At 29.9% G+C, this 14,362-nt stretch overlaps 3 protein-coding genes across 10 annotated transcripts in view; 1 reads left to right on the top strand and 2 right to left on the bottom strand.

Annotated features, from left to right (window-relative positions):
- Nucleotides 1-1,220: 1,220 nt before the first annotated feature.
- On the top strand, nucleotides 1,221-5,561 carry l(1)G0289 (plexin domain containing lethal (1) G0289). 4 transcript variants are annotated; one of them, XM_047054454.2, is made up of 7 exons: nucleotides 1,221-2,200; nucleotides 2,809-3,000; nucleotides 3,057-3,869; nucleotides 3,927-4,034; nucleotides 4,095-4,400; nucleotides 4,459-5,012; nucleotides 5,076-5,561. In XM_047054454.2, the coding sequence occupies exons 2-6, from the start codon at nucleotides 2,913-2,915 to the stop codon at nucleotides 4,782-4,784; spliced, it is 1,641 nt and encodes a 546-aa protein (XP_046910410.2). In that variant the 5' UTR covers nucleotides 1,221-2,200; nucleotides 2,809-2,912; the 3' UTR covers nucleotides 4,785-5,012; nucleotides 5,076-5,561. The 4 variants fall into 4 exon arrangements, with proteins under 4 accessions (XP_046910410.2, XP_046910412.2, XP_075590102.1 ...); XM_047054456.2 differs by having other exon boundaries at nucleotides 1,256-2,125; XM_075733987.1 differs by lacking the exon at nucleotides 1,221-2,200 and adding an exon at nucleotides 2,408-2,690.
- A 6-nt stretch (nucleotides 5,562-5,567) lies between these two features.
- On the bottom strand, nucleotides 5,568-8,681 carry LOC124491761 (uncharacterized). Its single transcript, XM_047054459.2, has 5 exons — nucleotides 8,304-8,681; nucleotides 6,740-6,949; nucleotides 6,237-6,680; nucleotides 5,924-6,060; nucleotides 5,568-5,855 (listed from the first exon to the last, which is right to left on the bottom strand). Exons 1-5 carry the CDS (start codon nucleotides 8,647-8,649, stop codon nucleotides 5,568-5,570), a joined length of 1,425 nt encoding a protein of 474 aa, XP_046910415.2. The 5' UTR covers nucleotides 8,650-8,681.
- A 2,678-nt stretch (nucleotides 8,682-11,359) lies between these two features.
- Nucleotides 11,360-14,362, bottom strand: part of LOC124491760 (uncharacterized) — a 30,412-nt gene continuing 27,409 nt past the window's right edge. For all 5 annotated transcript variants that reach the window (XM_075731772.1, XM_075731776.1, XM_075731781.1 and 2 more), the window contains one exon: nucleotides 11,360-12,481. In XM_075731772.1, the coding sequence (XP_075587887.1) occupies nucleotides 12,459-12,481 (23 nt within the window). In that variant the 3' untranslated portion in view covers nucleotides 11,360-12,458. The remainder of the gene's footprint in view (nucleotides 12,482-14,362) is intronic.

Genomic DNA, 14,362 nt, shown 5'->3' with positions numbered 1-14,362 from the left:
ACAATTATTCGATTTATTCATTTAATTCATTCACATTGATAAATCAATGGAAGTCATCATCAAATAAGATCATTTCTATTTGTTACAAAAATGAATGGATAAAAATAGTCTTTGATTTTTAAATGGACTGAAAGGCACCCAAAGATTATTATGATATGAATAAATGCATAACAATACAAAAAAAACTGGAAAATGAAACCAAGATAAAAATATCGTCATACCAATAATGATCATTCAATGATCAACCGGTGTTTCAAAATCTTTCAAGATCTGGTAATGAGAAAATGAATTTTGTTTTTCAATGAAATTCAAGCATTGTGTACAATTTTAAGATAGTGTAAATTTAATTTGATTTTCAAAATCACACGTAGAGTCGTTTGACAATCTATCAATTCAACATTAGTTGACTTGTTATACCGGATTCGATCCTGATTTAATGAAAGGAAACGCAATTTGTTTCACTTAAGTTGGTTAGATATTCGCTGAACAATTTGCCTTGATCATACAATATACCAATTACCAATATAAGTATGTTGGACATTTGACATTGAACAACAAAAATTCAAATTCCAATCCAACACTGCCTTTTTAAAGGATAATTTTTTTTTAACAAGCTCAATCTTTTATCTTGACAAATTTTTCATTCAAGTGGAAATTTTTGTATAAAAATACATATCCGTCATTCATGTTGAAATTGATTGGTGAATGAATTGAATAGAAAAAAAAGACGATGAGAGGATGTATGACAATTATCATTTAAAGATGAAATCCTATTTCCTCCTTGATTCATCCAGCCATCGATAGATGAATAAGTTGTTCATCATAATAATCAGTAATCATGACAAATTATGACGGAAATTAAATCTTTATATTTGATGATAGCCAACTTTAAATGAGAATCCCATGACTAAAAACTGTCAAGATGAACAAATCTTATTTTTACCAATGTTCCGGATGTGAGGTCCTCGACAAAAATTCTAGATTTTATAAAAGCTAGTGGCGGCTAAACTTAAAGGCCAAACCTCTATAGTTGGTGGTAGAAGCATATATTATGTTCTATGTTCTATCCTTGTCCAAAAAGTTCAATACACTCTGTTATTTACTCATAGCATTGCCATTGGTTTACCATTGGCAACAACAGTATGAATTAATTCTTCGACTGGATTTTTTTCGTAAAAAAAAAATATTTAAACCACTACCACTATTAGCTCTCTTTCGTTATATTCGTAATGTGAGTGGCTGAGCAAAAGTCTCTTTCATTTCGTTTCTCATTCTGTGCTTTGTTTGTATGTTATAATCGTTGTGGTTTGTTTTCCATGGATCCATCGGGTTGACATTATTGTGTATACCGATGGAAAGGACAATAACAAACAAATTGAAATATAGCCATAAAACCATACAGTCGATTTGTGTCCTCGTTTCTCACATTTGACCATCTTCGTCATCAACCATTATAATCATCATCGGTGCGAAGAATCACTAGCTCACTAATCGCTTCGTCATCCATTTGTGACGGTGGCCATTTATCTCATCTCGACAACAACAACAACAACAACAACAAAATTCATTCGTGTGAACAAATATCTTCAAATGTGTAGGCGTTAAGACTGAATTATTTGTGTTGCTGGTCAAAATTCTCAAAAACTTCATTTCTTCAATCACCAGCATTTACTTGTTCCAATTTTGATGTGGAAAAAACCCTTCTTATCATAAAATTTTGTTTATGTCATCAAAACATGTGTAGTTAATCATTTTATTCTTCATTTTTTACATAAATATTCGGATCAAGTGATACACAATAAGCTATGATATTGAAGAAATGATTATCATCATTCTCATTTGTCTTCATATGTGTATCGTTTGCTGACATTAATAGACTTGATTTTTAGCTGACTAGAAGACTTGATGAACACAAACAAATAACATCAATATTTATCAACTTGTCGGTGATAGAAAAAACGAAAACAACACACATACACAAAGGAGAAAAAATGCGTTGCACAATTTGTCTGTAATCATTAACTAAAAAAAACAATAATTTCATCGTTTGTTCATTTTAATTTCATTCGATCATCCTAATCGTAATCGAATATTAAATCGATCTATGTCAATCCATTTGTGGATGGTTCGTATTTTATAAAATTCAAGTTTTTCTCTGTGATTATAACTGGCCTGTTTTTTTTTTTTTTTGACTTAAAGAGTAAGTCTTGATTGATATAATTTTCTGGCAAATGACAGATTCCACGAATTTTGCTATATTGCGTTTGTGATGATAGGATAAAATTGTATAGATATGAAACCAAAAGATATTGGAAAGAAATCTTGTTAATGTCATCAAGCATGATAATGATGATGATAGAAGTAATAATAATAATATATATTTTATTTTATTTACTAAAAGCGCGCTGCTCCATTTGAGCATTATGATGATAAAAGTCGTCGTAGTTTTATTGGAATTAGTAATCATAATTTTTTTCTTTTCGATAAATAAATTGTGTGTACATAACATTCATATGCTCACTCAAAACACGTCATCAAGTTGAATATCCTCATCAAATCAAAATTCTCAATATTCCATCACAATTTATTACGACCTAGATTTAAAAATTTGATTATTAAAAATTTGTCATCTTTGCTTTTTATTAGATTGTTTTTTTAGTTATCACCATTAGCAATACAATCCATTTTCAGTTAACTAGCAACATTATTCAATTGTTGAATATTAATTTTAGGATTATTATTCTGATTTCAAATATTCTAATATTCATAGCGGTAATATTTACTTATGATTGATTGATACAAATCTAGGTCAGCAAATTGGGCTTGGTTGAACGTCGAAAGAAATTCGTTGATCAACAATAAATATTGTAATAGAATCGGCTTGTTCAAGCATTTACTTTTAAAATTTCATTATGGATCATTTAAAATTAGCGTCAATTTTATTACTGCTTCTGATAGTTGCCCAATCTATCCTACATGTATATTGCCTTGATAATGATGGTAAGTCGATTTTGTGTTGTCACTGAATTTCGATTTAATTATTAATTTTTTTTTAGAATCTGAAACATCTAAATTGAAAAATACTGGTAAAAAAGCAACATTGGTTGAGAAAAAATTGGATGCAAAACTCATAAAACAATCACAACAACAGCCATCTTTATTAGAGCCAACAAAAGCATTGTCATCGTCGTCATCATACAATGGTCGTGATCTGATTAATCAAACAACCGATGAAACGACAATTATGACAACGGATGATGATTTCGATGAAAACAAAGCGTTTCATGAATATGAAGAAGAATTTCACCGAAATAATTCTGAAGCCGTATTGAAGATGAATTTCTCCTATTTTGAAATGGAATTCATTCAGGATCCAGCCAAAGCAATGTCTAAATGGATTGATGTAAAATCATTCAATGACAGCAATTATAAACATGAAGTATTGTCGAATTCACATCGTCGTGCTGCGGCCATATCTTTACCATTCAATTTTTCATTCTATGGTCATGATTTGACTAAAATAACCGTTGCAACCGGTGGTTTTCTTTACATGGGTGAACATGTACATGCATGGCTAGCTGCTACACAATATATTGCTCCATTGATGGCTAATTTTGATACAAGAAATTCAAGTCGTGCTCAAATCCTTTATGGCTTTAATTCAACCGTGTTTGTTGTACAATGGGATAATGTCCGATTACAAGGTGATCCCGACAAAGAATTTACCTTCCAATGTTCAATATATTCGAATGGTGATATTGCATTTGTCTATAAAAAAATACCAGTTCCCATTGATCATATAAATGAAAATGAACATCCAGTCAAAGTGGGTGTATCGGATGCTTATTTTATTCATCGACAACAGATATGTAAGTCTTTTAAATATTGTATATTCATTTAATCAAGTTTACATGCATTCGATTTAGTTGTACGTCGTAAAACTATTTATGAATACCATAAAATCGATTTGAGGAAAAATGAAGCGAATATAAACATCAAGGATAATACGGCCATATTCTTGAAGGCATTGCCAAGTATGTCACAATTCAATCAAAGATTTTGATATATAAAACAAATATTGATTTTCTCTTTAGCCTGTAGTCAATTTAAAGATTGTCAATCCTGTTTAACGGGCAATTCATCATTTTCTTGTGTATGGTGTGATGCTGTCAAACGCTGTTCAGATGGTTATGATCGTCTAAGACAGGAATGGGTTTTACATCAATGTGATCATAAGGCCACCAATGAAGTGGGTAAATGTGCTGCTCCAATAGCACCATCATCGCCTCAGTTTCCAACAAGTTCCATATTCAATCAATCAACGACTAATGGTAATACTAACATGATCACTCCCTCACCGACAGTCTTTCACAATTCCAATTCAACTGCCGTCATCAATGGTAAGTGAATAACTAAATTTTCTGTTTCATTAGCCACAATCTTTTTTCCTTCAAACAGAACACCGTGGTAATATTCCATCATCGGATAATATTGACATTCATTCAGATAAGAAAAATCTCACCAACTTAGAGTACAATACGCAAGAGCAACGTATCGGTGGAAATATGTCTGCATCGAATAAGAATCGAACACCGACTGCCCATTCGTCGTTGGCAATAAGTCTATTTTTCATCATTAGTCTCACTCTTGGATTAAGTTTATGGATTATATATGCATATCGTAATCCGACATCATCATCGGGACTATTTTTGATTCGTTGGCGTCCATCAGCATGGCGATGGAATACCGATACACGTTATACTGCCGCATCGATCCATATGTAAAGTGAACACTAAATGGACAAACAGCGGTTTTTGTTTCAAGCCTAAAAATCATCGTTACTAGTTCATTCATTAATATCAATCATTCCCGCACATATCTCATATTGCATGAAAATTCAACATTGCATTCGCCCGCGCCTTTGAAATTTCAAAATTTCATTAATATTTATGGGAAGCATGGCAATATAGCATAAAAACATCAATAGTTTCAATTCATAATAAAACCGCTTGGTATGTGTTAATATTTTATTCGCAAACGAATTTATTAATTTTTATTTTAATCCACTATTCCAGTTTCATTATTATGTTCCGTGCCTTCATTATAACTATCGAAGCTTCAACCCATATTACTGTGAATCCATTTTATTGTGGCATCCTCAATCGAATAGATGAGAAACATTTTTGAAAACGCAAATATAAATCGACAAACAGTTGTGATACTTATATTAATCGACGATTAAACATTTTTTGATCATCATCATAAATGAATCTCATTACCGTCATCATCATGGACAAATTATATGCACATAGCTTACAAAATATCTTTCGAAATTCGATTATTTTTCGTATATTGATTCTATCTCTCTTAGCATTTGGTCATATTAATCTTTTTCTACTTGACATTTATTTCATCTTACCCCTTTTCATTAATTTTTTGTTTGTGTATAATTCGATTTCTTCAACCTTTTAAAAAAATTTTCGACATGAAAAATTCATTTGTATCCATTTGATTTAATCAATATATTATATTGAATAAAATGAGTCATAATTTAAGAACATTATCAATTATCCAAATATTATAACTGTCAGAATGACTGAAATCGGTATGATTGCTCCTTCAAATGAGGATAACATATTAGGCCAATTAGTTTTCTTCTCTTCATTCGATTCTCCTGTTTCATTCTTCATGGTCAAGTGTGCAGAATTAACTTTATCAATTTTCAATTTTTGAATACTTCTGCATTTTAATGAAAATGAACCTTGATCATTAAGATGTTTGTTTGCCAATCGAAAACACAATTCAACCGAATAACCACCACGTTTTTTTTCTTTAGTCATTTTGACTGGTATATTCTGTAATAAAGTGATAGAGGTCTTAAAACTGTATGAAAAAAAATGAATGACATTTTAATTAAATCTACCGTATATTTTTCATTGATTATCCATTCGATTCTGACATTTTTGGCCAATTTATTTGCTGGTAGCCAACATCTAACACGGACTAGATCTCCAATCTGATATTCATCGTTCAGACCTTCGATTACTGGCTTGGATATACCTGTAAATTTCGAAAAATTTAACTTTTGATAAATCAAATCTATTTCTATAGTTTTAGAAATGTTTTCAGCTAATGGACATGAATTTGTCTTGTGTCATTGTATGTTGAAAAGCGAAATGATTTTGATCGATTTATCATCAATTAGGCCATCATGAATAGATGGTAGCTGCACCTACCATTAATTTGACTGTGTTTAGATTTCATTGATTCACTTTCGATTGATGAAACTGCTGCAGCACAACCAATGATAAAATGATTCGATCCTTTCCAACGGCGATGTTCATCACCGACAATAAATTCCAATAGACTTATCATTTCATGATTTAATGTATTTTTATTTTCATCCATTTCATTTGATATCATCATTGATGATGATAGATCCGATTTCGATCTATTCAAGTGATTAATTTTCTGATAAGAATAAACATTCACTGTCCAATTTTTCATTGAATTCATTAAAGGCGATATGGCTACATTGTTAATGTACCATTGAATCCGGTAAGATAAGGATTTCATTATGCTTATTGGTGTTGTATTCATTACACATTGTAATTGAACAAGTTCACCTAAGCGGTATCGTTTTTGCGGATAAATTATTCGCGGTGCTTCCATTGGTGGCACTTTTATAGATGATAGATATGATCATCAAAAGGTCAAATAATACACAAAATAAACATACCCAAGATGGTCACATTGATATCCTTACGATCGACTTGAAACATTTCATCACTAATCACCTCACATCGATAGATACCTTCGCTATCAACATTTACCTGATCAAGTCGAATTATTTGGCCATCAATTTGCCATCCGTCCATTAAATGTAATCGAATGCCTGGAAATGTCTTATGATGAATTATCAGCTCATGATCGGCATTTGAGTTTGAAACTATGGATTTATTTAAACAAACATGTAATTAGATGACGTTAGATCAGCCTAGATAATTAATCGATTCTTTCAACTGCTCTCTCATTCATTTGCTATTAATTCGTCTAACTAGTGGAATTTTCTATAGAAAAACCTGTGGTTTTTTTCTTTATTAATTGAACAAGTTAATTAAATCCGATGAAAATGAAAACTTTGATTGATTGATTGAATGATTCGTAGCTTGAAGGTTTTTTTTTTTGATTCTTGTATCTTTTATAATTACTTAACATTTATATTCTGTACCAACTTTTTCAAGTTCTACCAGATGTCACATATTGATGCAAGCAATGGGATGTCACCAAAGAGTAAATTATCAATACCTGCCTACATTGCCCATCTCTTGATAAATTGATTTCTTACGTGAAAAAAATATTCTCAAATATAAGTAAGGTAATATGGGCTACTGGTAGCTGCTACATAATAAAAACCAGCAGCCCAAATTCGAATGATTAGTTACGGAGTGAATGAAAAAAAATTGACTATCATTATTGTCGATGGCCGTAACCAACAATGTCATCATCATCATCATCATCATCATTGAATGTAACAGGCTAGCAGATAAATTTAGTTTAATTGAAAACTTAATTTCATTTCAATCAAATTTTATTTCCATTTACATTATTCAGCATGTCGATCAATATTGGCCAGATGTCCAAATTATTAAGCAAAAGAATGGAACAAATCATTCAAAGTTTGATAGTTGAACCAAGAAGAAATGGTAGTCATCAATTTACAATTCCATTGATAGACATCAACGAGAAAGGAAAGAATTCCTTCCTTTTTACATTTTTATTTCTATTGTGTTTGAACAGTCTGTTTTGTTTGGATGAAGACATACAGTCATTGGTTGTGTTATAATAACATAAATCATATCGACATTATTGGATGAATAGCCGATCGGACCCTGTGTTGTTAACAAACTAACGAAAAAGCCATTGGATGTGTACGGATGAATGATGAGAAAGACATTATGTGAGAGAAAGAGCTCATCAATACAAATAAGCAATGACAGTTGCCCATAGTTTAATCTCTTTTTTAGGATACATCAGTTTTTTTTTGAATAAAGACACACACACACAGAGAAAATGAATGATGTCTTTATTATAAAAATCATAATAAATTGAATTTCTTTCAATTCAATTCATTTCAATTCTTTTGTCAAAGTACAACGACATTCCAATTGAAGATATTCTATTATAGCAATTTAAAGGTCGACTTTATTTTTGGATGCATAGGGTTATGTTAGTAATGATTCTATCGATATTGATTAAATTCAACAAAGATTATCATTTATAAATGATGTTTAAATACTTACTATAGCTATAGAATTCATAATAACTGCCATTATATTGTCGATACCATTTTAATGAATAAAGACGATCATTTGATTCGAGTTGTACATGACAATCTAGTGTTAAATTACTACCAATCATTGTTTGGATATGCTCTATGCTATGATCATTTCCAACGCTAGTTATATGCTGATCAAAATATCGTAAAATTCTTATCGATTCGACCATCAATAATCGTGTCCGATTATCGACAATGATGAATGTTGTTATGACCAATAGTAAATAAATCCAATTGTAGAACAATGGTGGCCACCACCAACGATAACGACAATGATGATGATGATGATGAAACATGATCAACAACATCATTATAAATGATGATGATAAAGTTTGTGGTTGTTATTGTCGCCAGTTCTGTGTGTGGGAGAAGAAAAAAGTAGTCTGGTTTGATAAGTTGTTCAAAAAAAAAGAAAGAAAAATAATCTATAGAATCATCATAGACAAAAAAAGAAAATAGAAGAGAATAGCTGCCAAGTTTTTGGAAAATAAATTATCCTAAACGAATCGATTTTGTTTTGTTTTGTATTGTTATCGTATGTTATAACAATAAGATTGGTTTGAGAAGCTCATCCATTTATTAGATCATTTAGGATGGATGCAAACAAAAACCGCTTAACGAATGATACCATAATTCATGTTAATTGATTTTAATCATCTTTTTTTTCTACAAAGCAAAACACATACAAACTTGTTCATTGCGATCAAATAGCTGAATTGATAAATTTTCACCCAGAATGTGTAAAAAAAACATAATAACAGTTGTGTCTTGATTATAATTTCATCTGGAAATGTTCATTTAGAAAAATATTTGCGACATTAGTAATATAATATTGTTGTAGCATCAATATTGATGATGATGGTCACTAATAATAATGAATTTCATTTCAGCTAATTACTTTTTTTCCCTTTCTTTTTGGCCATTCATTGCCAAAAAATTAACGGATAATTATGGCAAATAATAATTAAAATATATTAGCCTTGTAAATTTTCATCTCCAAACAACGATGTAATGTGATGTGGCCGTGATTATGATTATTCGTTGTTTTTTTATTTTGATGATGATTTTAGCCTGAAAATATAATGTATCTTTTTTGGGTTGTAAAAATGAGTTTTTAAATTACCATCATCAACATTACAAATGTGTAAAACGAAAGTTTTCCAAAATAAGGCCATTGTCCGTATATTTATGATGATGATAAATTCATTTATCATTATGGATGATGATGACGATGATCATCATAATGATTTGATACATGGTAATATTTTTTCCATTTGTTTTTTTTGTTTGTCGTATACGAATGAATTATTGTTTGATCATTTCCTTCCTTTCTTTTTCTTTTTCTTTTTCAATTCAAAAAGTTTAAATCAAGTATAATGTTGATTCTAATCAATGACATAGCAGAAGCATTATACAACATGTGAATTTAATTTGGAGCGCCATGATAATGTCGATTAGAATGAGAAGGGGATAGAGAGAAAAAAAAGATAGAAAGGGTGTTTTTTCAACCACCAGAATGCAGAAGTGTTTGGTTTTGTTGTTGTTACGAAAACTTTTTTTTTTTGTTGGTTGTTTTGAACTAAAACACATAAGAGCTTTAAAATAAAAGAATCGTTGTCGAGCTAATGATTATGGCCATGATGATGATGATGATGATGATGATGATGCAATTGCCGCCATCATCAAAGCTATCAAGAAGATTCCTATCCTGTTCTTTTTTTTGACTACATTATGAATTATAATATGGATTGTAAAAAATTTTTCTTTAAAAATTCCCATTATACTCGTTATCATTTTTATGGAAATTTTCGTGATTTTCTTTTCTATCTTATCTATCCGGGTATAATGGTAAGCTAAAACCATAGATTTTTTTTCATATTCTTTACATTTTCTTGGTCTTATTTCGGTTGTATTTTTGAATGCAATTACAATTACAATCACTGTTATGTGTGTATATGTGTGTTTTGAGCTTGTAATTGTTACTGACTTCATTCATGTTCAAATTCTATTCGTTAGTTTATTGTTCTTTGTATTTCGATTTGGTTTCGTGTTTTTCCATCAAAAACCAAAACAAAGCATTCCAGAAAAATAAAAAAAAAGACTTTTGGCCAATTCTTTGAACATTTGTTCTGTTATATGTTGTGTTGGTCATTAACATTCGAAACATGTAGTTTTTTGTTGTTTTTCTTTTGTACGATTCTGTGTTCCATCGTTTCGTTAAATTGTTTGGTTTGGATTATAATCATTGTTATTATTACCATTGTGTATGAAACGAAAATTTTTGTTCATCATTTGATATCATTTTATTTGGCTCATGTTGGGTCAATAATAAAAATAATAACAATAATTTTACAGTTGATCGTAAATTTTTTTTCGCTTTTGTTTTTTGAATTTCATCAATACTGGATGTTGAATCAATTATTGATTGAAGATTCGCTTAGTTACATTTATACAGTTTTTTTTTTGGTTTTAAATGAACACCAGCTTATTGTATCAATATTTGTTTTTCATTGCTATAATACTAATCATTTTTTTTATTTTCATACCAGGAATCGTGCAGATATTTGCGATTCCCTAGTTACGAATTCATGAAATAAGATGGCCACATAGATTTTTTTTCATGATTCAAATGAATCTTTTTTGTTTGAATTACTAAAAGGTCATATGTCTAACAATAAGTCATAACCCGAATCATTATGAAGTGACATTGTATAGATAACCATATTGATGCTAAATTGATTTGGCCACTATATATTAATAAACAATGGCGCATTTATATTGCATTAATTTTATTTGAAACTATCGATATGAAATTGATTGATTGACAGCCATCAACGATGTTTAGTTCCGTTTCGATATTACTTTCATTCACACTTTTTTTTTGTTCACAAGCACACTTTCTTTTTCGTAGAAAATTGAATAGCAAACCGGAGTTGTCGTATAAGATGATATTTTTGACACTTTGATTTTATTTTTGTCACTTTTTCATCAATATGATGATAATAATGGCTGGCCATCATGTTGAAATGTAATATATTTCGATTTAATTTTCTATTTTCTTTTCTTATCATTTTTATTTTTATTTTCATTTTTGTTTCTATTTCAATATAGTTCAATATCCGATTCAATTACATTCGATTTGATCGATTAAATATAGTTTTTTTTTCAATAATTTTATTTGTTCAAAAATAAAAAAAAGTGTCTTTTCATCATGAAAAAATAACATCGAATTTTATTGGGAAGGGAAAAAAGTTTGGGCCATCAGGGTATTTACACAGTGGTTTAAACGGCAAAAAGCAATCAATGAAACGAAAAAAAAATCATCGTTTTACAATAGGCACAAGGTAAGGGTGGAAGTAGATGATTGTAAACTTACATTTGAAAAGGAAATAGAATTAGACATATAATAACAAAGGAAATATATGAAATGGAAGCAAAAGTGATATAGTAGATTTTCCTTTTATACACAACACATTAATAATTATTATAAGTACAATGATTATCAAAATAATACGATGTTGAAATGAAATGAACAAAAAAAATCGCAACTATTTAACGGAAATTGATGATCTATGTGATGAGAAAAATCAATCAATAACTGTTTAAAGAACTGTTTGAATGATGATGTATGAATAAATGATGAAATAGATTGACAAAATATATTCTGTAGTAAAAAAGAGACTAGAGTTTCGACTTGACGAACAAACAAAATGAATGAATGGATGGATTGATAGTGGTGGTAGAGATGATTGAAAAAAATATAAAATTCTATATATATTCTGGAATCATCCATTATTCGGGCCATAATTTTTGATGAAAATTTTATATCCGTTCTAGTTCCATGGTTGATGTTGTGTATGGAAACTTTTTTTTAATTAAATAAAGGTGTGCATTTGTTTACCAGTCAGCGAAATGTATTAGTGGTTCGATTCATTTCATTATTCAATGGTTGAATTAGTTTTTATTTTATTGCCAACAGGCTAAATTAACTTTGGCTGTTGTGGTTTTGTGGTTATGCCTGAATTCTGTGTATTTATTATTTCCCCATACTGATTTTCTATCCATTCAATTTTCTTTTTTTTTCGTTTGTTTGTTTGTATCCAGACCATATACAAGTTGATTACCATCGAAACACAAGGGTCACTATATTTCACAAAGAAAGGTAAAAAGAGAAAAAGAATAAGAGTGAGAATTTATTTAGTTTTTTGTTTCACTAGCCAAAATTTATTGATTTCAACAAGAAAACTTTGAAATTGATTAGCATAGTACAGAGTTGCAATGAATGTCCATAAATTTCCATTGTAGCATAACGATTTGAGGAATTTCATTTCACTTTTTTTCACTAGAATTTTGATTTTGAAACTTTGAGTTATTTCATCATCATCACATGTCATTGATGAGAAAAGATGGATTACCGTGGGTTATCTATGACAAAATTTATGATTTTATGGACAAATTTTTTTCATTTGTTGCTAAAACAAACGAATAGTCGTTTTTTTTTCGCTTTCGCTTTGAACATTCCGTTTAGACCACCAATAAATATTGTTTAGGCTATCAATTATCAATGATGCTGGTCACGGTGAAGAACAACAAACATTTCGTTCACCAAACATAACCACCAACACCACCACCCATGTAAGAAAATAATAAGAAACAGTAATGAATGTAAATCACTTTAGCCAAATTTTTCCCTTGGGTTTCAGTATTGAATAACTAACGAAATGAATGAAAATGATATTCACGATGCAATTACACATAACAATCATGTTCCTATTGATTCATTCTATTTATTATTCGAATAATTTATTTGGTTCGATAAATGTTGGCCAAATCGTATATATACGATTCATAATTTTTTTTTTTTGTTGTTGTTGCCATGATTGAATTTGATCGAAAATAATTATGGCCAGTGGATATGGTGAGTTCATAATAATATCAATGACATTTTGCATTTCCCGATACACACATAGACATTATAGAAAGACACATATACAATCAATCTGTCAGTATGATGATGATAGTCTAATGATTGATATCAATGAATGAGACTGACCAATGTGGCTAATAATCTTACACAATAAAAGAACATATACATGTATGATGATGATAGTGATGTGGTAATGATGACCAACAATCATTGCACCTTGTTGATAGAATAACATAGTATTTATCAACTATTCTTTCTGTATGGGATTTATATATTAGCATCTCATATGATCAACAATAATAAATGACAGGCAACAGTTTAAACTATAGAGAAAAAAGAACAGAAACACAAACAATCAACCTGTTAATCATACCAACAACAGCATTTGACCTGTATGTAAGTGTGTGTGTGTGTGTGAATATAATAATGTTATGATACTAAGCAGTATAGTTTTGACATATGACCAACGACAATTGTATGCTGGGGTACCTGTCATATCATTGTAGATTGCTCCCAAAATAAATATGTTCTGAACAACAATTTGAGAACAACAACACCAACAAAAAAGATGCTGGTCTTTTTATCGTAATATTATAAAGGTCAACGACGTCATTTTTTTTTTTTTTTTTGTTGAAATAAAAAAATTCTGGGGTAAAACATTTATGACACATGAACATGCAGATGATGATGATACTATTATTATTACCCTATGAAAAACTCTTGGTGTTGGTGTGTTTCGAGTTTAGTTTTTTGTTATGTCTATTTTTTTGTTCTATTAACAATATGCAATCAATCGATGGAATGAATCAATCATTTGAATAAGGGATTATGTCATCATCATCATTATCATTATTTACATCGATATCGTATTTCAAATGACCGATGATGGATCGATTTTCGAATGAATCGATTGTATTTTCGAGTCGAGTTGATTGTTTTTAATTAACAATTGAAGGAAGTGTTTTTGTTTCTTTCAACCAAACAATCTAATATTGTTAAAGATGTAAATAAATAGAATGTAATTGAGTCATTGTGTTTAAATATTTATCAAATTGATGAATTAATTTGAAAGTTTTCATTTCTCTTGGTGTCATCAA

Source organism: Dermatophagoides farinae, chromosome 1, assembly GCF_024713945.1.
Source record: "Dermatophagoides farinae isolate YC_2012a chromosome 1, ASM2471394v1, whole genome shotgun sequence".
Lineage (NCBI taxonomy): Eukaryota > Metazoa > Arthropoda > Arachnida > Sarcoptiformes > Pyroglyphidae > Dermatophagoides > Dermatophagoides farinae.
This window is presented reverse-complemented; position numbering and strand designations above follow the sequence as displayed.

What these genes read in the sequence shown, in the direction of transcription:
- LOC124491761 (XM_047054459.2), bottom strand. Translation starts at nt 8,649, where the DNA reads ATGATGTTGTTGATCATGTTTCATCATCATCATCATCATTGTCGTTAT. An exon ending in TAAACACAGTCAAATTAATG is followed by an intron (nt 6,061 to 6,236) that starts GTAGGTGCAGCT and finishes CGAAATTTACAG; the next exon opens with GTATATCCAAGCCAGTAATC. An exon ending in TAATCAATGAAAAATATACG is followed by an intron (nt 5,856 to 5,923) that starts GTAGATTTAATT and finishes ACTTTATTACAG; the next exon opens with AATATACCAGTCAAAATGAC.